Source organism: Perognathus longimembris, chromosome 1 (genome assembly GCF_023159225.1).
Source record: "Perognathus longimembris pacificus isolate PPM17 chromosome 1, ASM2315922v1, whole genome shotgun sequence".
NCBI classification, from domain to species: domain Eukaryota; kingdom Metazoa; phylum Chordata; class Mammalia; order Rodentia; family Heteromyidae; genus Perognathus; species Perognathus longimembris.
In genome coordinates this window covers 18,460,956-18,487,063 of record NC_063161.1, presented here as the reverse complement: position 1 = coordinate 18,487,063, position 26,108 = coordinate 18,460,956, and the positions used below count along the sequence as shown (strand labels likewise).

General features: G+C 37.1%; 1 protein-coding gene across 1 annotated transcript in view; it reads left to right on the top strand.

The window, feature by feature from the left end:
- Nucleotides 1-26,108, top strand: part of Cfap54 (cilia and flagella associated protein 54) — a 258,505-nt gene that overhangs the window by 153,126 nt on the left and 79,271 nt on the right. Inside the window, 6 exon segments of the mRNA XM_048340566.1 lie at nucleotides 5,121-5,174; nucleotides 8,354-8,569; nucleotides 16,497-16,565; nucleotides 18,914-19,083; nucleotides 23,776-23,881; nucleotides 25,782-25,929. Of these exon segments, the coding sequence (XP_048196523.1) occupies nucleotides 5,121-5,174; nucleotides 8,354-8,569; nucleotides 16,497-16,565; nucleotides 18,914-19,083; nucleotides 23,776-23,881; nucleotides 25,782-25,929 (763 nt within the window).

Here is a 26,108-nt window from a genome sequence, read left to right as displayed (position 1 = left end):
TCATTCACCTTTATTTTTGACTGTTACATTTCTAAAATCTAGGGAGTATTTCCACAAAAGTGATTTTTTTAAATTTTTATTTATTTATTGTAAAAGTGATGAACAGAAGGGTTACAGTTTCATACATAAGGTGGGGCATACATTTCTTATCTAGCTTGTTTATGTCTCCCCTCTGCAGCTGGGTTAGACTAACTGTAGTATTTCAGAAGGTTTCATCTGTCTGGTAGAATGTGAAGTATAAGGTATAAGGGAAGGAGCTTCTGTAGTAGTAGTTTGAGATAAATGACACATCAGGAATGCTGCATATGTGTGTGTGTGTGTGTGTGTGTGTGTGTGTGTATGTGTGTATACATCTGCTAAGGATGGTCTATTTGTACATCAGCCTTCTTAGGTATGTGGATCTAGTATTAGAATTTCTAGGAATGTTATTTATCAAGTATGTCTCTTGTCATATCTTATTTGAATCTCTGATTCGTATGCCATATACTGGAGTTTATTTATTTTTTTTCTTTTGAGGTACTGGGATTGAACTCATGGCCTTGTGTTTACTTGCCAGGTGTTCTACCACTTGAGCCATACCTCTAGCCCTGGATTTAAAAAAATTATGTAATTTAAACCAAAGAGTTAATTTTTTTCATTTAATTTTATTGTGAAGGTATTGTACAGAGGGGTTACAGTTACAAGGTTTGAGGTACTGAAGATTGAACCCAGGACCTTGGTCATGCTAAGCAAGGGCTCTACGGCTGAGTTATACACTAGGTCCCTTCAGACTTCTCATTTCCTTGAGGAAAGAATATTCTCCATTTTACCTGTCTTAATTTTAGGAGACAGTCTTGTCTGCCATGGTTAGTTAGTATTTATAAACTGAATTATTGAAGCATCCTTGAAATGAGTACTGGAGTTTATAGTGAAAGCATAAATTAAATCTGAGTGAGTTATTATTTTCCTCTACCTTGGTTTTTGTGATAATCTGGGAATGCCCAGGTAACCTTGCCTTGGGAAGATGTTTGGACTACATGAGCTAGGCCTAATGAAGATGCGGGAGTACTATGCTCCTGGCTGTAGGGACAGTAAGTATGAAGATGATACTGATAGACACAGTACAGGTTGATTGGATTCAAATTTTAGAGTACCTAAAAGGAACCTGGGAAATGTGCTTTAAATCTTGAAAATCACTTGTATAAGCTGACATTACACTTTCCTATTATGTTCATTGCTCTTCCTAAAATGAACCTTCTTGTCAGTGGCTAAATAACTGTTTAACATATGTGAAACCCTAGATTCAATCCCTAGTACCACATACAAAACAATTGTAGTTCTGTTGTCTACAGAACATCCTGAAGGGCACTCAGTGGGCAATAAGAATGTATGTGTGAGAGTAAACTTGTATATACATGAGTCTATGCCTATAGATTGAGAAAAGTATAGCTTTATAGTAGATACAGGATATGTGATATGAATGAGGATGGAGCACTGCACGTGGTGTATTAAGGATTCTTTTAACTATCTAGTCTGCAAATTAAACAAGCTAAGTCTGTCTATGAATCTGTCTGTCTACCTACCTACCGTCTTATCAAGAGAGAAATCAGCTGATGATTTTTTGTCTACTTTCTGTGGTGGTAACTAATTTCTCTTCTAACTTTGGTTCAGTAATGGATGTTAGTTGCAGTCTTTTCCTATTATAAATGGTTGATTTTTTTCTAAGTTCTGTTTTAATTAATTGATACTGAATACAGGCATTATTCCAAACATGAGACTGAAGCAGTGAGAAAACAAACAAAAACAAACAATGGAGCTATTGCTCTCTGGGATCTTACAGTCTATTGAGGGGCCAGACAAAAAAGCATACTTGGCACATAAATCTGTGTTGGGGGGCTGGGGGGGGGGTATGATAAGCTATGAAGGACTATCCGGCATAGTTGAGGAGAAAGAGAGTAAACAGGGCATTAAGTTGCTGTTATTTTGAAGGTAGTTCTTCCTACTCTTCCTCTTCCTCCTGAGGTTGGGGGCCTTACATCTACTTAAGGTGCTTTAGTATTTGAACCATGTCCCCACCCATTGATTTTTCACAGAGTCTTAACCTTTTGACCAGGGCCAACACTACTATGTCCAGATTGTTGTGATGGTCTCTTTTCCTTGGGTTAGCTTCAAGCTGTAGTCCTTCTATTTCTACCTCCTGAGTACTTGGGAATACATCATGCCTGGCCTTGGAAGCCTTCACTAATAAAGTTCAGAGGCTCCATTTCCAAAATAAAAAGCAAAAAGCAGAGACAGGCATGGCTCAAATGGTAGAGCACTGGACTACTAAATATGAGGCTCTGAGTTCAAATTCCATACTGCTCCAAATCCCAAACTCACAAAACAAACAAATGAAACACCAACAGCCAAAAACAATGGTTGTTTCTTCATAATTGCTGCTTGGAGAATAAACTGTGGGTGGAGATATAAACATAGAGACCAATTAGAAGACTGTTAAGAATAATCTAATATCTGAGGCATCATAATAGTGGTCAAGCTAATAGTGTGGGAGGGTGGGAAGTGGCCCAATTTGGGAGAATATTGTGAAACAAGAGCTGACAGCTTAGATATGGAATGTAAGAGAAGTTAAGGATAACTACAGTGTTCAACCTGAGCAACTGAAAGAAAAAAGTTTTCATCTACTGAGAAGGGAATATTGCACTGGGCAGGAATTCATAGCAGACAGCCAAGTGGACAGGTGGCATTGCTAATGTAGAGAATATATCATCTAGAATTCACTGCAAAGGTTGGAGTTGCAGGCCTAAATCTGGAGCATAATTAAAGAGATTTAAAAATCATAGGACTTGCTGGATGCCAGTGGCTCATACCTGTAATACTAATTACATAGGAAGGTCAGATCCAGAGGATCACAATTTGAGGCCAGCCTAGGAAGAAAATGCAACAAAAAGCAGAGCTCGGAGCCATGGCTACAGTGGTAAAACAACAGCTGATGAGCAAATAGAGCAAATGCAAGGCCCAAAGTTCAAACCCTGGTACTGACAAAAGAAAATCATAAGACTGAATGGAATTGCTGAGATCTGAGGTAGAAAGAGAAAAGCATGAATTAGAGAATTGAACCTTTGGGTTATCATGCTCATTTAGAGTGCAGGAAGAGAAGAAAGAGAAGCCAGTTGTGTAGAATGAGATGCAAGAGTGTTTGCAATAGCCCTTCCTTCACCAAAACAAACAAAAAATGTGAAGTTCTTTTTACATATAAATTCTAAATTTCATTTCTATCCACTTGCTCTCATAAGATAAATGTGTGGGCAAATTATCTCCCAGTGGATTCTAACTTTAAGTTTTATATTCTCAAAGTTAATTTGCAGCTTTCCAGCTTCAATGGGAATTTAAAAAGTGTAATTAAAAGAGGAAATGCTTTCAGGGTTTATAATTAAAATAGGTGCCAATGTTATTAGGCTGCAGGCCAGTTATTTAAAGAAGGGATTAATGAATTAAGTTTCACTTGCGCAGGAAGTAGATGACAAAGTCTTGTAGATTACTATTGGATTTTTCATATCCCTTTTAAAAATTTGTATTTTAACATTGTATTCACATTGTGATTCTGTTCTTGTCGCCATATCTAAAGTCTCCTATCAGGTCCTTTCGGTTAAAGGCACCAAAGTTCTCTACCCTCCCCCCCAAGTTTAGATGCTAACTTTTCAATATATTATGGGCAGTAAAGAATAGCTTCTAAAGAAGAATTTTATAACATTTCTTAATGTTTTCATCCAATAAAATGTATATATGTATAGGCTTTGGGGTCCCTCAAAAACAGATATTAGGACAAGGATTTAGAAGGAAGTAGTATGTCTAGTAGGCAATTCCAGAAAATAGAGCGAGTGGTATGTTACATAGGAAAGGGAAGAACTCTAACCCAGAAAGAGCTAATAAGGAGGTCCCTGCAGTGGGCAGATAGGGCACTGTGCTGGCATTATAGATGTGTACCATCATGTCCAGGCTATTGTTGAGATGACATATCTATGACTTTTTGCCTTGGCTGGGCTCTAACCATAATCCCCATGGTATCTACCTCTCTAGAAGCCATGATTACTGGCACAAGCTACCATATCTCATCGTTAGCAAAGATTTTTTTTAAAGTCATGATATTTAGTGTTAACAGTGCTCTTATCCTGGTATTGTCATATAGTGTGGATAGTGGTGTAAATTGAACCATCCTTTTTTGGTTTTCTCAGTATTGTCTTATCTTTTGATCCAGAAATCCTGCTTCTAGGAATCTATCTAAAGTAAATCATCTGAATCATTGGATAGACTATTATCTGCTCACTAGATGAGGTTTACCAATGACTTCATACTATATGATACATGACATATATTTGGTGAAAATGGAATTTAAATCTACATATAAAGTTGCAAAGCACATAAAATTGGGTTAAATGGTAATCTCCTTATACATCTATTTAGTATAAATCTACATATAATATTTCAAAGTACATAAAAATAGTTGGGTTGAATTGTAACCACTTTTTGTGTGCCAGTCCAGGGACTTAAACTGTCCCTGAGTTACTTTGCTCAAACTAGCTCTCTGCCACTTGAGCCACTGTTCTACCATAGACTTTTTTGTGGTTAGTTGGAGATAAGAATCTCACAGACTTTCCTGCCTGGGCTGGTTTTAAACTGTGATACTCAGATCTTAGATTCCTGAATAGCTAAGATTATAGACATGAGCTATTGGCACCCAGCTAAAGATATATATATATAGTGTTTGGTAGGGAATCCAGGAATGGTGCATTATTCCTATAATCCCAGCTACTTGGGAGGCTAAGGCCCATGGATCATGAACTGGAGGTAAGCCCAGGCCAAGATGTTGAGATCTTATCTGAGAAGGAATAAAAGAAACAAAAGAGCTGCTGTCATTACTGAAATGACATTATGCTTAAGGCACTGGCTTCAAGTCCCAGGACTAGCAAACAAACCAATATTGAGCACACAACCAAAGTTGCTTTGTGTTTGATTTTTAGATTTTTCTTTATTGTGGTTAGACTATGTATTTTATATTTTTAGGTAATGAAATGATGCTTACATGATTTCATTTAAAAGAATACTTGAGTACATACCAATTTCTTCTCTTAATATTTTTCCAGCTATTTCAATCATTTGACTCAGGAAAACCTCTTAACAGCAAAGAGAATCTGCAGGTAAGAATAGCAATATTTTATAAACATTGGCTATTTAGTGAGGATAATTCTTGAGTCATTTCAGTCTCCTTGAGAGATACAATATTTAGGTTGTAAAGCCTGCTGTGAATTGTGCTTTTAAAATTTCTTTTATAATAATGGGACTTTTAATTCCCCCAATTTTAAGTTCAGAGTTAGGATTACATCAGATTGGTTTGGTTTTCAGGCCTAGAAAATAGCTGGGAGGGCTCATTTCTATGTGCAGAGGTGTTTTTTTATTGCCTGTCCAGCCATGTCAGTTATCTCTCAGACTTTTAAGATCTTATTTTCATTTTCTAGAAAGAAGAAGCTGACTCCAGTTGTCCATTTTGCAATAGCCACATGTCACTGCAGCTGTCACTCCCACCCTCTTCCCGCTCTTCCTAGACTGTGTGCCAATGTTCCTGAATGCTTTACCTTGCCATTTTCATAAGCAGCTCCTCTGACATCTCCCATCCCTTTCACAAAAAAAGAGAATGAGAATCTAAATATGCTTGCATCTTGTCACTAATTGAATGATTAGGACTTAAGCATTTGATGTCCTAGGAGCATTGAAATATCTTGAAATAGTCATTTAAAACAAACCTAGGGGTATTGGCCTCTGTCCTCCTCCCACCAGAAAGTGATGGAAGAGTTGTAGCAGATGTTTTGTTCCAGGGGTCATAATGGAGAGCGTCCACACAACTCAGACAGCTAGTGTAGACAAATACACTTAAGTTTCATGGTTTGTGTTTTGATTTGTTCCCTCTGGCCTTCCTTTTTTGCTTCAGTTCTTTTCTGGACAAGGTCTCATGTTTTTTGCTTAAGGTTAGCCTCCTGCATAGCAGGGATTACAGGTGTGTGGTTACTTTGTGTTTTTTTAAATGATAAGAAGCAGTGCTCTGTTTAAGGTAAGAGTACATATTTTTAATAGGTAACTTAAGAGAAAAGGCTTCAAAATTGCTTTATTTTTGCTTTCCATAATTTTGATAAGGAATATATCCACCTTTTATTAAGTTTAATTTGATTATTTTTCTACTATTGTGAATTTTATTCCACAAAGTTCACTTTTAATTATGCTTCATATGAGTCAGTATTTTAATTTATAAGCACGTTGCCTAAAATGAAAGAACTGATATTAGGAAGATATAAATACATATTCATATTGTGTTATAGTGCCCCAAGACCTTGGAGGATTTAAGAATACTTATTTCTTTTCAGTCATAAATGTCAGGCCATCCTAAATGCTCCTTAAGGAGCAGGTTTTGGTATAAAAGAATGTCTATCTGATCATTTCCTTTTATACAAAAAGAGACTGACAGTATAATGGAAACCTGATATATTAGCTAATTAATTAAAACAGTACTGTTGGCCCACTTCAGACTCTTCAGATTATACTTTGTATTTTCGACATAGAGGGAGAGAAAAAGAGTGTTAAATAGCATTACTAATTAATCTTCCTTTGATCCTCAAGTGTTTGTGTGTAATTGTCAAGGCTCATTAAATCACTGTTTGCTGCAGAGGAAAAGGGAACTGTCCTCTCTGATCACCCTCACGCAGTCTGCAGTTTCTTCCCTGGATAGGGTGAGCCAGCCATGTTCCCCGTGTGGATTGTGGGACAGCATGTCAAGCCCACTGGCTCCTCCACACCTGGCTCTGTGATGTACATTGATACAAACCCTTACAAGAAGAAAGAGAATAAACAAGTCACAGGTCTCAGCACTGCCACCATTGCTTCAAATTCCCCCAAACACGCAATATTTTTGTTTACTTAAGGTGAATACTTTCCCTTATTGTAGAATAGACAGTCCCAGTATTGACTTTGGATGTTAATTCAGAAATGATGACAAACCTGTTGTAGGCAAAGTACTATACTACAGATAAACTCCAAGTCCCCATGGAGGTTAAATTTTAGAGGATAAGACTTGAAAGGATATGTCCCGGCCATCCCAGGGGACCATGTGGAGATAGTCACAGACAGGAGATGAAGGTTCAAAAGGAGGTTTATTAGTTGGGCCATAGTTCCCATGGGAGAGGGAGCTACATGGCGTCTGCACCTTATCCAGGTGGCAGCTTCTCTCTCTGGGGGTAAAGGGGAAGTAGGTAGGTGGGAGTAGCTCATTAGTTATAGGTGGGGTAGGTAGTGGGAGTGGCTCATTAGTTATAGGTGGATCTGGGGGCTAGTGGGAGGAGCTGAGGACCTGAGGCTAAGAAAATGCTAACAAGACTAGTAATTAACTTAAAATATAAGTAAACCTTATAAAGGAGTAAAATATATGGTATATAAGAAGAAAAATCTTGATGCAAGAGAAAGTAAACCTAGGCTTGTGTGAAGCAGATTGGGAGCATAGGACTAGGGTGGGGATTATAATTTTAAATGTGGTAATCAAATTAATCTTTCTCGAAAGACAAATATCATCTGGAGAAAGAATAATGTAGAAAGAGGGAATAGCAGTAGTGGTAGAGTGCTTGCCTAGCATGTTCAGGTTATCTCCAATGCTGGGTAAAGAAAAAACACAAAGGAGATTAGAATATTGACAGAGCTCAGAGCTCTGGTCAAAAGAGTATGTACTGACAGAAAAGGAGGAAACCATATGTGATGGAGGAAGAGAACAACTGGGCTGGTCAGTGGGGACAAACTGATGGCCTAGGCAGCATGATCATCTTTGAGCAGCAGAAAGGAAGGTGGAAAAGGGGGCAGACAGATGCTCAGGGAGGGGAAGTAGATAGAGTACTGCCATCTACAATGCTTTGCTTTACTGACTGCTTCAGGTTTTCTTGATTAAGTAGAGAAAGCAAAGGTTGTTACCTGTGAGGAAGAGAAGGAAGGAAGGACTCAAATTTAAAGGACAGAAAGCTAGGAAATGATTGTCTAGAGAGGACAGTTGATAAAATGGGAAAACAGGATGATTATCGTGAAGTGCTGAGATTTTGGTCAAGTATTTAAAATAGAACCACTTGTATGGTCCTGTGATTCTGTCCAGCTCTAGTTGAGGAGCTTGGATTTTTTTCCCCTCCACTTCAGGAGCTGGAGTGGTTCTACATTCTCTAAAAATGCCTGCCATTTGTAGGATTTTAATTCCTTAATCTGGCACCAAATGAGGAATACAAAAGGGGAATGGAGCTAATAGCACCTGAAAAATATTTTACTGATTTGCTTTATTTTCCTTTTTTATTTTTAGGCACTTGATGAATTAATGAGTAAAGGACAGCCCTTGACTCTTATTACTCTTGGCCAACAACATCTCTTAAATAAATTTTATTTTGTAAAGGCATACTTTTTTATAAGTTTAGCTGCAGCAATAAATAGTATCCCTGATTATTCATTTAAACAAGTCTGTCGTGGAGTTGCTACTGAGAAGAACAAAGCAAATGCCCCAAACCCAAAAGGTATTTATTTCATTTATATTGTTGTTTGTTTCTAAAATCTTTAAAAAATTGTTATATTTTAATTGCACAGAATAATAGGATGCATAATTATAGGTTTCATTATGCTATTTTTATACATGTATAACATATACATTGATCATATCCATACCCAAATATCTTCTTTTTCCCTGTTCTACTCCTGATAATACTTCTGTCCCCCAAATATTTCTCTTTCCACTTTTATGTCTTTTTAAAAAGTAAATGAGACTGCATATGAGAGAAAATGTGCAATACTTGTTTGAATAGTGCCATGATAAACCTGAGTGTGGAGTTACTGTATTCTATGTTGACTTTGATTTTTTGAAGTATATAGAAAGCAGTGTTACAGCAAGATCATATGAGAGTTCTAGTTTTACTTTTTTTTTTTTTTTTTTTTTTTGGCCAGTCCTGGGCCTTGGACTCAGGGCCTGAGCACTGTCCATGGCTTCTTCCCGCTCAAGGCTAGCACTCTGCCACTTGAGCCACAGCGCCGCTTCTGGCCGTTTTCTGTATATGTGGTGCTGGGGAATCGAACCTAGGGCCTCGTGTATCCGAGGCAGGCACTCTTGCCACTAGGCTATATCCCCAGCACCCTAGTTTTACTTTTTATTAAAGAACCTGATTTCCGTAGTGGCTGCACTGATTTGCATTCCCAGCAAAAGATTCCTTTTCCACCACATCCTCACCAGCACTTGCTGTTAACTTCTTTTCTTGATGATGGTCATATTGACTGGAATGAGACAGAATCTCAGGGTAGCTTTAATTACATTTTCTCTATGGCTAAAGGTATTGACTATTTTTTCATGTATTTAATAGCCATTTGTTTCTTCTTTTAAGAACTGTTAAATTCATTGGCCCATTTATTGATAAGAACAAATAGCTGTTTCTGGTGTTTAATTTTTTTGAGGTTGTATTTTCTAAACTATATTATGGGTATTAATCTCCTGTCAGTGGATTATTTGGCAAGGATTTTATCCTGTTAGATAGGCTATTCCTTCACTCTGTAATTGTTTCCTTTAATTTGCAGAAACAATTTGATGTAATCCCATTTGTCAGTTTTTGCAGTTATTTCCTGGGTTATTAGAATACAGTACTCAGAAAGTTACTGATTATACCTATCTTTTCAAGTTTCCTCCTGTTTATTGCTAGTAGTTTTATAGTTTCACGTATTCCATTAAGGATTTGATCCTCTTGAATTGTTCTAGATACAAATTAGAGGTCTAGGGATTTAGGTAGGGATCCTTAGGGATCTAGTTGCATTCTTCTACAAGTGGATAACTAGTTTTCCCACAACTGCTTGTTAAAAAGGCCTTTTTTTCCCCCTCTAGTGTATGTAAGAGTTTGGTATCTACGGAGAATCAGCTGATTGAAATAGGGATTTATTTCTGGATCCTCTATTCTTGTATGATCTCATGAATTTCAGTGATATTTATTGTTATTATTTCCTTTATTATCTCTAATTTTATGCATCTTTATATTTTTCTCGTTTGATTAGTTTGTCTAAGATTTTTTTTTATCTTTTCAAAACCAACCGTTTCATTGGTTATTTTTCCCCCCAGTCATTTGTTAGTCTTCTAGTATTCATTTTGAACTTTGTTGTTTCCTTTCATCTACTGATTTTGAGCTTGAGTTATTCTTGTTTTTGTGAGTCACTGAGATGCTCATTAGATTGGTTTTTTGAGATCTCTCTTAATTTTTTAATGGTGGTACTCATGACTATATGAAACTCCTCACCTTCAGTTCCTAATACTCTTCCTCATCAATGTTTCTGGCTTTCATATTTGCTTGCTTGAATCTTTGTTGAGGGTCATTGATGACTTTTAGAACTAGACTTTTGATTCTTCTTTTTAAAGCAAGCATTTTCACCACTTAGATGTCTATGGATTCTGATAATGACCTTTCTTTTCCTGTTTCTTGTGCTTGTATATATAGCTATATATAGTACATATGTTTGGATGATTTTTTTTGTTTCTCTCTCTCTTTTTTTTTAATGTCTTTCTTTTTTAATTTACTTTTATGTTTTTGTAAAGGTGATGTACAGAGGGGTTACAGTTACATAAGTAAAGTAATGAGTACATTTATTGTCAAATGGATATTCTGTCATTGTCATTTTTCTTTTTTTTTTCCTCAAATTTTTATTATCAAACTGACGTACAGAGAGGTTACAGTATCATACGTTGGGCATTGGATACATTTCTTGTACTGTTTGTTGCCTTGTCCCTCATGCCCCCCTCCCTCCCCCCCTTTCCCTCCCCCCCCCAGGTGTTCAGTTCACTTACACCAAACAGTTTTGCAAGTATTGCTTTTGTAGTTATTTCTCTTTTTTTACCCTATGTCTCTCGAATTTGGTATTCCCTTTGAATTTCCTACTTCCAATACCAGTAAACACGGTTTCCAATATACTCAGATAAGATTACAGAGATAGTGTAGGTACAAACATAGGAAGGTGATACAAAACATTATCAATAATAGAAACTACACATACACATAGGACGTTGAAAGTAGTCACAACTGTGATATATCACTTGTTTCCATAACATGGAGTTCATTTCACTTAGCATCATCTTATGTGTTTCTAAGGGTATAGCTATTGGGCCTTGTGATGCTCTGCTATGGCTTGCCTAAACCTGTACTAATTATTCCCAATAAGGGAGGTCATAGAGTCCATGTTTCTTTGGGTCTGGCTCACTTCACTTAGTATAACTTTTTCCAAGTCCTTCCATTTCCTTACAAATGGAACAATGTCATTCTTTCTGATAGAGGCATAAAATTCCATTGTGTAAATGTACCACATTTTCCTGATCCATTCATTTGTTTTATGGGCTTATTCCTAGTAGACCTCTTTTGAAGCCAGTGATTTTCTGCTCACAGGAGAGAAAGCAGATAGTAGTAACAAAGCCAACAATTAAAAAAAACAAACAGGGTATTTTCAGTGTAGTACAAATCAAACGGAAACATCAACTACACACCAAGTAAGGTTTCAAATGAAAGGAATAGTATACTTATAGGATAAACTAGTGAGTTTAGAAATTACTGAAGCTAAAAGTATTAATAGTTAAGTAATGAAAAGAAGGGGGATAGGGAAAGGAAAAGAAAAAGGAGCAAGATTGGTTAAAAAAAGTGTAAGAATATGGATGTTCCCCTTTCAAACTTATCTTTCACTTTGTTTGTGTTTACTTTATGTGTGGGGGGTGGGGGCATAGCAGCTTTTCTGTCTGAAGCCAAACAAGTTAGAGCAGAAATTGCTGTCTGTAGAATGAACATTGTCCCCACTGCTGGGTTAAATTCCTATGCAGGAGCTGCCTCAAACTGCTCCCACCAATTGAGCATTAATCTTTCTGGCTCCATGGAAGTTTACAAAGCATTCACTGGCTGGTTAGTCCCAGGGGTCTCACAGATACTCCTTCCCTGGATTCACATTCTCTGTCCTAGCACTCCTTACTCTTATTCACACACAGTGGTTTCTCTCCTCTTACCATGGTTAAGGCTATAACTGTGCTGTAGCTCTCCCTTCACTTTTCTTCTGCAACACTGCTCATGCTCACAGTTTCCACCCAAATAGATCTGTGTCCATGAATCTGATCCAAGCAATGACCACTATCCTGGATCCACACTGGTTATTAGGATGGTCAGCTGCTTAGCCAATAATGGTGGGGATCTTTGGGGTTGGTATAAAAATACAGGGTCCTCTGCTCTCCGTAGCTTGACTATAAGATACTTTCTCTCCACAGCACCAGTGAGCAAGCTAAGATGCACAGGATTTCCTGTCTAAAATTTTTATTTTTTCAGACCTCCTTATGGTGCCTGTGGATCTTTCCAAGATTTTGGTTGCCTACTTGGCTTGAAGCCCTGCTAACTAGAGTCTCCCCCTTCCCTACTATATTGGAGTCAGTATTATGAACCATTATTTCTTCTAAAATCTAAATTTCAATGTGGATGAATTTCATCTGGTCTGTGTCTACTGTTTACTGTTGCCCTTCCTTACTTCTCCATGTCATACACCTCCTCCTATAGCCATATGCCAGGTATTTTCTTTCAGATTTCTGGATCACAGAAAAGTACCCTGTGTGTCTAAACCACCAAGTTCTCTTCTGCCTTCTTGGTACTTTTAATATTTCTCCCTTCGTAAACGACGAGCTTATTAATATTGATAAATTGTGTTTGTATTATGTTTATTTCTCTCTGTGTCTCTCTAGTTCTCTTTGTGTTGTAATTATTTTTCTCTCTCTATATTCTTACATGTTCTTAACTTTATATTATACACATATTCCTCATTTGTAGATATATCCATCATATATTTCCATAATCATACCTGTATCTATATGTAAAAAGTCAAGAGGATTTGTCATTTTTTATAGAGCAGTTTGTATTTCTGTAATTTGTATTTCTAATCAGATATACTTCACTGAAACCACTCCAAAGCAACTGCTTTGTTCTGGTTCTCTCTGCTGTGAATGTTCCATGTTAGCTTTGACATACTGGGGTTGATGCTCACTTTACTCCCAAGAAATTGTGCTGCACTGCTGCATAGTCACACGACATAGTGTATATATCTATGTGATAGATACCCATGTGAGAGGTATCATATATTTCATCTGTTAGTCATTTGGTATATGCATTTTTTAAGTGTAAATGCTTATTTATTTATTTATTTTTTGCCAGTCCTGGGGCTTGGACTCAGGGCCTGAGCACTATCCCTGGCTTCCTTTTGCTCAAGGCTAGCACTCTGCCACTTGAGCCACAGTGCCACTTGTGGTCGTTTTTTATATATGTGGTACTGGGGAATTGAACCCAGGGCTTCATGTATTCAAGGCAAGCACTCTTGCCACTAGGCCATATTCTCAGCCCTCAGGTGTAAATGCTTTCTTAAAATAAATGTTTTCTGTCATTCAGTGTGCTGTTTGTGTTTTTTCTTTTAATTTAATTCTCAGTTGAGAAATTTCTGTTCTAGTCTTACTTTCTAGAATGATTCTATCATGAAAGTGTCAAATTGTGCAAAATATTTTACTTAGCATCTACTGGCATGATTATGTATTTTTGCTTGTCAGTCTATTGATATGGGACATTAAATACATTGTACTTTGTGTATTTAATCAGCCTTGCATTTGTATAATAAAACTTACTTGGGATGTATGTCTTTTCACTTGCTAGATTCTGTTAGTACTGAAGATTTTTGCATTCATTTTCATAAGAGGTATTGATCTGTCGTTTTCTATTTTGGTGTGTCTCGTTTTGATACTAGACTAACACTGGCGTCTGTTTAATAGTGTAAATTTTATTCATATTCAGGTATACTGAACCTCATTCTTTTCCCAATAACCTTTTATGTTCTTGTTGTCTGTATTAACCTGTGAATGTGATCATTCAACAACCTTGTCTTTAAGCTCTGATATTGTCGGTCAAATAAAGTCTACTGATGAGACTTTCAATTGAATTTCTAAATTTTATTCGTTGAGCTTTTCCTTCTATGACTTCATATTTGAGAGACCTGCTTTCTTGGTAAGACTTCATGAGTGGTTCCCTCTAGTAGTTCAGGCAGATAGGTTGTAGATATCCAAGTATATGAGGTGCATTCTCTGGAGTTATTCCTCCAGACTTGTCAACACTGTGATTTGCAAGTTTGGAGTGATTTGTACTAGTGCCTATCATGTGTGGTTACTATACTAGTTGTATTATTTCTTTCTTCTGTTATTAGAGGGTACATATTCAGTAATGGGCATTCAGACTGACTAGGGCTGAGATATCAGCTGGTGTCTTTGGTCTACCCTGTTCTTTATGTTGTAGCCTCCGCCTAAGTTTGAGTGGGACTAGGTGGTGGGTGGAGTAAAGCATAATTTCTCTCAACCGGAATGGGCTTTGTCCTAGCATTACAACATCCATTCTATATTTTCAAAGTGTTAGGCTAGATCCCCCACATAATTTGGGAAGGAGAACACAACAGATAGTAATATCAACAACTTAAAAGTAATGCAGTTATAAACATACAATTAGTGGCCTAGGCCTGTAAACTGAGGAGGCTGAAGTTGGGAGGACTGAAACATGAGTTTGTGAGAGCCCTTTGAAGCACATAGCTGAGCACAGTGCTGTGTGTCTGACATCCTATATATGTAGGAGGCTGCGATCTGGAGGATCATAGTTCCAGGCCAGTTTAGAAAGAAAGACATATAAATCCCCATCTCAGCAGAAAACGCTGGGAATGGTGGTATTCACTTCTCATCCAGCTTTGATGGGAACTTTAAAATAGGCAGATCATGGACCAGCCACACACTCAGGTAGGAAGTTAGACTGTATCGCAAAAATAGTCAGCACACAAAAGGGCTATCAGTGCGGTTCAAGGGCAGAATGCCTGTCTAGCAAGTGCAAGGCCCTGAGTTCAAACCCTAGTACCATCTATTTATCATGGGCATCATGGCACATGCCTGTAATACCAGCTAGTTTGGGTTCAGAGTTTGGGAAGATCATGGTTCCCCATCTGGTCAAAAAGTTAACAAGACTCTTCAACTAACTATTTGGGCATGGTGGCACATGCTCTATTCTCACCTATACAAAAGGCATAGGTGGGAAGCATCATTATGTTTGTGGCTGCCTCCAAGCAAAGACACAGATATTACCTGATTTAAAAAAATGGCTGAGGGCTGGGAATGTGGCTTAGTAGTAGAGTGATTGCCTAGCATGCATGAAGCCCTGGGTTCGATTCCTCAGCACAAACAGTAAAGGCCAGAAGAGGTGCTGTGGCTCAAGTGGTAGAATGCTAACCTTGAGCAAAAGAAGCTCAGGGACAGTACCCAGGCCCTGAGTTCAAGCCCCAGGATTGGCAAAAAAAAAAATAATAATAATGGCTGAGGTGTAGCTCAAGTTGTAGAACTCTTGCTAGCAAGTGTAAGACTTCCTGTTCAAACCCCAATACTGCCAATTAACAACAAACAAATGAAAATCATTATCTAAAACACCAATGACTATTAAGAGAGAGTGGAAGGATAATATAGAATAGACTAAAATGTAGAATTAGTATTAGAATAGATTAAAAATAAAAATGATAAAGTATTACAGAGAAATGATCCAAATTAAATAATTAATAAAGTAACGTACAATTAGATACAAATGCATGAAGAAAAAACACTGAGGGAGAACACAATAAAGCAAATTCAAAACAAAAATTTCAGATGTGTAAAGCTCCTCTTTGTTGAAAAAGTAGAGATGTCTTTTCTTCCCAGGCTTCTGTTTTTGGAATTCACCAGGTCTGTGTGGAGAGAATGTGCATTATGTTCCTTTTGAGTTCCAATGAAAGCGGTCAAACCAGAGGTCATTATAGAGACTGAGTCCTATATTGATTTCCTTGTGGACTAGTGGCCCGTGCAGGGCTGTCTTCATACCAGTGAGCTCGGTGTGCTCATCCTAGGCATAGTGACTATAGGAGCCTTAGAGCTGCTTTTGCTGACAGAGCTGTGGACCACTGGACTGGATGTGCAATTATACCTAAAGCCTTCCACTAGTGTGTTCATGGGCATGGGAAATACTCAAGCAGTAGTAACTGCTGTTCCACATATCCTAGACTAGACTAGAGCAGGCCACGTCTGCTCTCTTCAAATATCTTATAGAAATGTTAGAATTTCTGGAAGCTTCATATTGCCTTGAGGACCTTATGTTGTCCTGGGGCCACAGAGTAACTAATAATTTGAGTAACATAATCAGATGTACAAACGATCTCTTCAGAATTGTCTTTATTTGTTATAAGAATCAATCTCCATCTTCTAAATCATGATATTTAAGGACTATTTGATATGGAGATATTTCTAATGAGCACTGTGGTTGTTTGTTAAATTAATATATAATTTTCCATGGATGATGAAATTTTTAAAGTATATTTACTATTTAAACTAACCATAGATATCATTGGTCTTTCCAGCCGATTCATTATCAAGGGACAGTGGAACTTCTACTCAATATATAAAATTTAAAGAGGAAGTCACTCTATGCACACTTAAGGTAAGTCAGAAAAACATTTCAAATCATAAACAATGAGTTATCAGAGTGTATACTATTAGGCCCACTTTCAATGTAGTGCTTCTTGGAAGACCAGATAGAATTTCCTGCATAAAGCATGGATCTGCTGAGTTTGAATATCTTCCCTACAAGAAAAGTGGATTCCCAGGGGCATCAAATTTTGCTTTGCAACCTGAATAAGCGGCCACTGCAGATAAGATTTATTGTTTGATGTCCCCTCTCTCGTTTGCTAATCATAATGATGACAATATCAGTGGCAACAACTCCAATTTATTCATGTGATAGGTAGCTTCCATGCTTTATTTAATTTGCACAGCTTGATAATGTAGGTAGGCATTAATAATTTCTGAACTATGCTATGCTGAATCATGAGAAGAGTGAGGCTTAAGCAGTATTTGAAGTTCCACAAAAGTAAGAAAATACAGATCTGTGAATAAGACCTGTCTTTTTGACTTAAAATGTTTGCTGTTAACCATTATGTAAATTGCTCTAATATTAATGTGTTCTTTACTTCTCTGTACACACAAGTTTTTAGAGACCTGTTGCTTGAAATATTGGATGATATTTTTATCTTCTTCTATGTCAAATTGCTACTTACTACCAGTTATATACTAGAAAACATCACTATCTTTACATTATCAGCTGGACAGCTATGATTTAACTTAAAAGGCAGTCTTTTCTCATTATTTATAGATTCTGTTTGATGATTTGTGTACATGATAGAATTTATTTATCACCTTATAATTAATAGTTATGACACTTTTTTGATAATTCATGGACAGGTTCACTGCCATAGAATAACATGCCCAGAGTGCCCACTGCGAAGCAAGGTTTCAGTTCTCATACTGTCAGCAAATGCTCCTTGCTATACTTTTTGGATCTATTTCGTGTAAGTTAGAGCATCCCTAATCAGAAATACTTGATAACAGAAGATTTTCATATTTTAGAGTTTTATAGATTTTACCAGTCAAGCAGCTCTAATTCAAATATCCAAAATTTGGGTATAGGAGTGTGGCTCAAATGGTAGCCTTCAGTTCAAACCCCAGTACCACATTTCCTTCTACTTCTAATCCAAAATTTGAAATGTTTCAGTATTTGAAACTCCCCTCCCCTCCCTCATACTGGAGCTTTTTTTTTTTTTGGCCAGTCCTGGGCCTTGGACTCAGGGCCTGAGCACTGTCCCTGGCTTCTTCCCGCTCAAGGCTAGCACTCTGCCACTTGAGCCACAGCGCCGCTTCTGGCCGTTTTCTGTATATGTGGTGCTGGGGAATCGAACCTAGGGCCTCGTGTATCCGAGGCAGGCACTCTTGCCACTAGGCTATATCCCCAGCCCCCATACTGGAGCTTTTGAACCTAGCACCTCACAGATGTGAGGCAAGCACTCTGCCACTTGAGCCATGCCTTTAGTCCTTTTTGTTACATTTTAGTTTTGGAGACTGTGTGTAACTAACTTGGCTGAGCTGGCAATGCTCCTGCCTCTGCCTCGTAGGTAGCTGGGATTTCAAGTGCACACTACCATGCCTGATTCCATTATCTGAAACTTTTTGAGTGTCATGGTGCTCAAAAAGTGTTTGGATTTCTGGGGCTCGGAATGTGGCCCAGTAGTAGTGTGCTTGCCTAGCATGCATGAAGCCCTGGGTTCTATTCCTCAGCACTGCACTAACAGAAAAAGCCGGAAGTGGCGCTATGCCTCAAGAGGTTGAGTGCCAGCTTTGAGCAAAAAGAAGCCAGGGACAGTGCTCAGGCCCCGAGTACAAGCCCCAGGACTGAAACAAAAATTGGACTTCAGATTTTTGCATTTGTGATGCTCAATCTGTACTATGTTTTTGTACCTTTTTTGGTTGATGATTTCACTATTTACAAAAAACTTCCATGTTGAAGTGCTGTCTAGGGGTTCTAAGAGCAAGAACGCTCTGTTGAACCTTACAAAGAAAAACATCATTATTCTTAGGCTTTATTCACACCTCAGTTACAGTTAGAGTGGCTGTAATAAATCAACATTATGCATTAGATAGTAAGTCCTTAAATATGAACACACATTAAATAAGGTAGGATTTTGACCAATTGTTGAAAATATACCCATAGGCTCACAGAAACATCTCTGTTTCTACTAGGAGCAATGGTTCAGTATTCACTAATCAGTGTTTATGGAAAGTGTGTAGCACTTTACTCAACTGTGAATTGTGAATACTAGCGGATTAACACTAAAGGATAACAGTTGTCCTCCCTGTGTTTGAATTTGTCGTTGATTTTTCAGTACACGAAAGAGATCTGATAAGAATGAGACAGTATTTCTAAACTGATGTAATTATGAGACGTCTTTTCTTTAGGCAGTTCTCCTGCTAGAGGCTGAAGACAGGCTAAACTTCCTTGTGTCTGAGATGGAGCACACAGTCCACAAGAACCTCACTCAGTGTTCTGCTGGTGATTTGGAAATTGTGGTGGAATCCAGACTTCAGCTGGCAGAAATTTCCCTGCAGAGACACCGGGCAGCATACAGGTGCGTCTGCTCTTGTACACAAGTTGCACAGTTAGACAGTTATCCTCACCAAGAAAGACAAGTGTGTTCTCTGACTCAGTCTCTGCCTCTGCCTCTGTTTTTCTCTGTCTCTCTGGGTTTCTGTCTCTCGCTCTTTCTCTTGGTGCTTGTTGGGAAATTGCTTTTCTTAATTCGCTAAATATACTTGACTAGACGTAAATTTTATGTAAGTTTTCAAAATTTCCAGAACCATTTGGGCATACTTGCTTTTTTATTATCCAGGGGAGTTTTCTTACATTATTACAGTGAAAACTAGTTCTCAGCAATGAAATAGCCTTGTTAAAGCACCTAACTAGCATGTTTAATGTCATATATAGAGTGAACAAATTAACAATGTTTGGTTTTTAATTAATTTGCTTTTTAAAAGTCCAAACCCAAATCCCTTATTGCTTCTTACAAACAAAACCTTGAAAAATTCTTAATCACCAAATACAAAATATGAATTTTGTAGAAAGTAACATCTTTTAAATATACTGTAACTGTTTGTGTTAGATTCTGTTTTGTTTAACTTGCTTTCTGATTCTTTTGTTTTCTCATTATCTCTTTTACTACCTGCCTCTGACATAAACACGAGGATAAAAAATGAATAGAATATAGTTACTTTATCTAAATACTCATGAATGTATAAACAATAGTAAGAATATATTATTACAGTATTTTATGATTAATAATACTGAAATATACCTGTTTGAATTTTTCATACAAGCTATGCTAAACACTTCATTATAAGGTCTTCTGACACATACACTAATCATCGAATTAATAGTACATGTTTCTTTTTATTAATTCACCAGCATAGTTTTGAGTACTTACAATATGCTAGGCACCATTCTGAGTTTTTGGGATAGAACAGTGTCATGATCATCATATAATGATATAATGTGTATAGTAATTCAGACAAAAGTCTTGTCTTCATGAAGCTCGTTTCTCTAATAGGTACTAAGCAACATGCTGATAAGAAACTATGAGAATAATAACTAAGTCAGTTTATAGTATGTCCAGACATGTCAAGTACTGTAGAGGCTCTCAGGCAGAAAGATGAGGGGAGTGTGGTGACATTAGTATCATAAAATTGTGTGGTTTTAACAAAGAACATGTTCAGTGGCAGCCTTAGGCTCTACAACTCCTTTCTTCTACCTACACCAGGGGCAAGCAGATAAGAAAGCCCAATTAATCTCTTTAGCCCATGTATGGGATCTCCTACTGGAGGCCACCCAGTAGCCACCATAATACTACAAGCCAGTCTCCTTTCCTTGTTCTCTGAAGACATTTCCACCCCTTCTGGGAGCTTGTCTTGCTCTTCATGAAAAGCCTCATAATGTGCTAAGCTAACCTCATATACTCTTGGTATATGTGGTATATGTGTGTCTGAGAACTGTTCTGTAAGTAGCCACATCTAAATCTGATTTTATATTCATGACCATATTACTTAGGCGGGAATTTTTAGTTTTTGTGGTTTCTAAGTATGTTAGTGACATTATATGGGTATAATTTTTAGGAATGGCAAGGAATACTAAGAAAAAGCTTGAGCCATACTGGTTTACAGTTTTCTGACAGTCATAGCTAACTTTAAGGTTACAGTGGCAATCTACTGATGTTAACATAGGCTTAGAATAATACTAGTAAAATACTTTTTTTTGTGTGTGACTATATTGGGGCTTGAGCTCATGGCTTGGCCACTGTCTGTTAGGGCTTTTGCTCAAGGCTGGTGTTCTACTACTTGAGACACAGTTCCACTTCCAGTCTTTTTGTGGGTAATTGGAGATAGGAATTGTACTTTTTCCTGAGGGACTGGCTTTGAACCACAATCCTCAGATCTTAGCCTCCTGAATAGCTACGATTAACCACCAGCGCTTGACTTACTTCTTAAAATATACGCTTCTTCTCCACTGAAGTTTGAAGAAAGAACTTTAAATATATGATTTCCTACTGAACGTTTTCTCCAAGACAGCCACAACATTCCTAGAAAACACACACACACACACACATCATTGGCCTTCATTTTTTCCAGCTGTCTTATGTATCTTATACCTTCATATTATGGAAGATATAAGTGATTTTAATTTTAGGACGTAGAAAGAAATGAGAAACTAAAACTTGCAAAATGGCTTCAAAAAGGATTGTCATAATAGAATTTTTAATTTAAAGACCAGGTAGACATATGCAAATAATGCACAAGCATATTAGAATCATTCCTATTTTAATACATGAACTTGGCCCTAGGGACAGAACCTGCAGAAACTTTGATGTTCCTGCTTTTCTGGTGCAGAGTTGTCATTGGGGAGAAGCCTACTGTCAAGATGAATGAGTTTTTCTCCTGTGAACTTTACCCCGATGAGCTTTTGTTTGGGCACTGCTGAGAGTGTTGGACAGTCCTTTTTCCAAATGATGGTTAGCTTGACATTTCCTGATACTTCTAATAAAATTATGTGTCAAAGAAATTGAAAGGCACATTCCCTGGGGTGACAGGTATAGTGAGCTGCATGGATTTTATGAGAACAAACTGACCATTTTTGTCATGAATGTTAATAAGAAATAAATGGGATCAAAGTTATTCATATGGTCTATCTAATACTTCTGGGCTGTCTCTTTTAGATTTCAGACTTAAAAAAATTAAATGTTTCTTCTCATTCTCCTTTATATTTAATTTATTATCTAAATCAGAAAATTCTAAGCCTTTCAATTTTATATCAGAATGAAACTTCCTTTGAGGTTTTAGACTGTTGGCAGTGGGTAATTCTCTGTATACTCTAGAGTGGTGAGAAACTAGGAATTTTCCACTATGTACCTACTATGGGTTAAACGTCCACTCGAATTGAAGTGGTCAAAACTGAGACTCCAAAGGCATAGGCTCTTATTTAGAGATCTTACCTTTGGGAAGTAATTGTGATTTGATGAACTTATGAAGGTGAGGTTCTAGTGATGGCATTGGTGGCTTTATAAAAAGAGGTGAATATCAATTTGTCATAGCGAGAAGCTGGAACCAACCCAGATGCCCCTCCATAGATGAATGGATCAGGAAAATGTGGTACATTTACACAATGGAATTTTATGCCTCTATCAGAAAGAATGACATTGTTCCATTTGTAAGGAAATGGAAGGACTTGGAAAAAGTTATACTAAGTGAAGTGAGCCAGACCCAAAGAAACATGGACTCTATGGCCTCCCTTATTGGGAATAATTAGTACAGGTTTAGGCAAGCCATAGCAGAGCATCACAAGGCCCAATAGCTATACCCTTAGGAACACATAAGATGATGCTAAGTGAAATGAACTCCATGATATGGAAACAAGTGATATATCACAGTTATAACTACTTTCAACGTCCTATGTGTATGTGTAGTTTCTATTATTGATGATGTTTTGTATCACCTTCCTATGTTTGTACCTACACTATCTCTGTAATCTTATCTGAGTATATTGGAAACCGTGTTTACTGGTATTGGAAGTAGGAAATTCAAAGGGAATACCAAATTCGAGAGACACGGGGTAAAAAAAGAGAAATAACTAAAAAAGCAATACTTGCAAAACTGTTTGGTGTAAGTGAACTGAACAACTGGGCGGGGGGGAGGGAAGGGGGGGAGGGAGGGGGGCATGAGGGACAAGGCAACAAGCAGTACAAGAAATGTATCCAACGCCCAACGTATGATACTGTAACCTCTCTGTACGTCAGTTTGAAAATAAAAATTTGAGAAAAAAAAAAAAAAGAGGTGAATATATGCATGCAACAACAGGAAGTAAAAAATAAGCATGTCTCCTGACTTCTGTTTTCTTAATTTAGCACATTTACTTTCTGGCTCTTGGAAATTCTTAATCAGCAGTAATTCAGCTGAAGAGTTTCCAAGTGTACAAGATTAATCAACATAGGTCTGGAATAGTATGTTCTAATTCATAGAAATTATGATATGCTCATTTTATAAATGAAGTTATCAATAAATTTGGTTTTAGCTCTTGAAACCTTTTATGAAGTTATTTCTTTGTTTTTGACAGTACTAGGGTTTTAACTCAGGTCTTTTCTGTTGCTAGGCAGGCACTTGGTCACTGAGCCAAGCTCCTGGCTTACGCATTCTTTCATTCTCTTGTTTTCAACTACAATACTTTCTAGCAGCTCATTTATTCTTTCCCTCACTTGTCTTCATTTAAAATACTTTCTGTTTGGGCACCAGTGTCTCATGTCTATAATCCTAACTTCTCAGAAGGCTGAGATTTTAGGCATGAAATTATGAGACTCAACTTGACATCACCTCCAGGATGTGAAATTGTGGCTCAAGTGGGGGCAGCACCAGTTTTGAAAGAAAAAGATAAGGGCCTGAGTTCAAGCCCAGTACTGACACACAAAAATAAAACAAAATAGAATAAAACAAAATTTAAAAATAAAATACATTTAGTTTTTGTTAAGATCCAATCACTCTACTAGATGGAAAGTTTCAATGGGGAGTAAAATGAATTAGTTGTAGGCCTGTATATTGTGCTAAGTCAGTCTGATAAATAACTGGTAAAACCAGGGTGCTGTTCATTCGTGTAGAGGCAGTACCTATTCCCCTTTTGAGGATAGTTGTGAGTGTGGGAAGTTTCTTAAAAGAATGGACTTAGGAAAGAACATACAAGTACTAAAAGCATGCCAATAACATATGACATATTTTCTCAATTTTAGTGCCGCAATACTATGTTCCACACTTAACCTTCTCCAAGATTCAAAACTTTTTAAAAAGAAGGCAGTAGAAGATGAAAGAGAGAGTCCTGCCTCTTCAGGAAATTCTGTATGTATGAATTTAACTTTTATCCAGAAGAGTTTATTTCTTCATCAAATACATATGATGTAATAACTTGGCATGTGGGGGAATTAATAATTATTTGCATGATAATAAAGTAGAAAAAACAAGGAAATTGGGGTAAGAGATGTGTGTTCCAATCCCACTGATGCTACTTACTGACTAGAATACTTGGAGAAAAATCTCCATATTTATTTCTTTTTGTAGTCTCATTTGTGACCTGACAGAATTGTATATGATAATCATCAAGATGTATCATTGTATGAAGTCTAGCTATGCTGTCACTGCAAACAGCATTGTCTCCCAAGCTTACTCTACATCCTACTTTGCATTTATTACCCAGGCATTGCCAGTAAGACACCTGAGTTATTTCCTACTTTGGATTTGAGAACTGGGCACACATTCCGTGATTGGGCTTTCATAGACTACTTAATTTAACAATATAAGATTCTTTAGGATTATAGTATAAAAACATTCATCTTATAGAACCCTTGCCCATTATTTCAAGCATTACTAAGGAAATTTCTAATATCTAGCAACATTACAATTAGCAAAATGATTTGTTCTAAATAGAGACTCATTTCTAACTATATTAAAAGTAATAATACTAAAAAGCAATCGAATTCAGAAAATAGACTTACAATAGTTATTGTCAGTGGAAGTAATTTTACCTCTCAGGGGACATTTTGGCAATATCTGGAGACATTTTGGTTGTTACAACTACAGGGGGTTCCACTAGCACTTACTGGATAGAGGCCAGGGATGCTGTCTGATATCCTATAATGTATAAGAGAGCCCCCACCCAGAAATACCTGGATGAAAATGGCAGTCAGAATTCTAAGTTAGAGAAATCCTGAGATGATATGGGATTGCCTTTTCATTAGTTACCAAAAATGTACATTTGGAGAGATTTTTATTGATGGGCATCTTTTCTGTAGTTTTAACTAAATACTAGACTCAAGTACTTGGCACATTGTAATGACTATCCTGGGCCCATTTTCACTGTGTACTTTTGTGCCCAGAATGGCTCTCTTTTCCTGTTCATTTCACTTCTCACCTTTTAGTCCCTGGTAATCTGTTCCTGCACAGACAGGCATTGGCCGATTGATTGGACCTGATGGGATGCCAGAGACACATAGCAGGAAATTCTAGAAAAATCAGGATTGTTCTGGTTGACTTGGAAGTTCCCAAGTGTCAGTTGACCTCCCTTAGGGAAAGCTTTTTCTGTAGCTCTGGACATTTATCTACTCTGTAAAGTTTAGTAACAAGCATGGTAAAAGTTGTGATACATATTTGAAATGTAACTCAGTGAACTTGAAACTCAGGGGGAGGCAAGTTAGAGTCCCTCCCTGCCAAAACATGATGGAGTTTAAGCAAGATGGTTAGCTTCTTTAGGTCTCAGTTCTCTATGTTGAAAAATGGAAATAATAACCCTGTTTGCCTGTTAGGAAGGCTAAATGAGATGTGGATAAAGCATGTAGCACAGTGCCTGGCCACATAATGAACACTCAGTAAAGATTATATTGATTATTATTTATTACTTTCATTCCTTAAGTTATACTTATAAAGAAGTTAATGTCATGAAAACTTCTGATAATGTAATTTGCAAAAAAATTGAACTACAAAACTAGTTTAAACAATATATAGGGAGAGAAAAGTAAAGTTGAAAAGCAGTATGAAATATTAATATAGATTTGGAGAATAGCAGGTGATTTTATTTATTTGTTTAATATATATTTTAGAGGATGTAAGAATAATAACTATAATAAAAAAACTTCATACTGTGAAATAATAATACCAATGTTTCTCTTACCTTGTGTCTAGCCTTAGGCTAGAACTTTGATATAATTAAATGAGAAGATAACCTCATCACGTTAATACTACTTAGGTCACAGAGATTAAAGATGACAATGAGTTTTTAGACCCTGTTTCCCTGAATGCTCGAGAATATTTCAACATCCATCTGTGGTTGAGGTGCCGCTTAGCCCTGGTGACTGCATTTGTTGCCCAGATTCGTGGCATTGGAATTGTGAAAGGTACAAAAGTCTGTTTTCTTAATGTTTTCATAATAAGATTTTATTGGTAAAGAGGATTTTATTGGGAAGTATTTAATTGTAGTGTTTATGTTTGATAACTTTCTAGTGTGATCTGTTCCCAGAATTTAAAAATTCAGGTGGTTAAATAAGAAGAAACATTTCCAGCATTGTTTGTATCA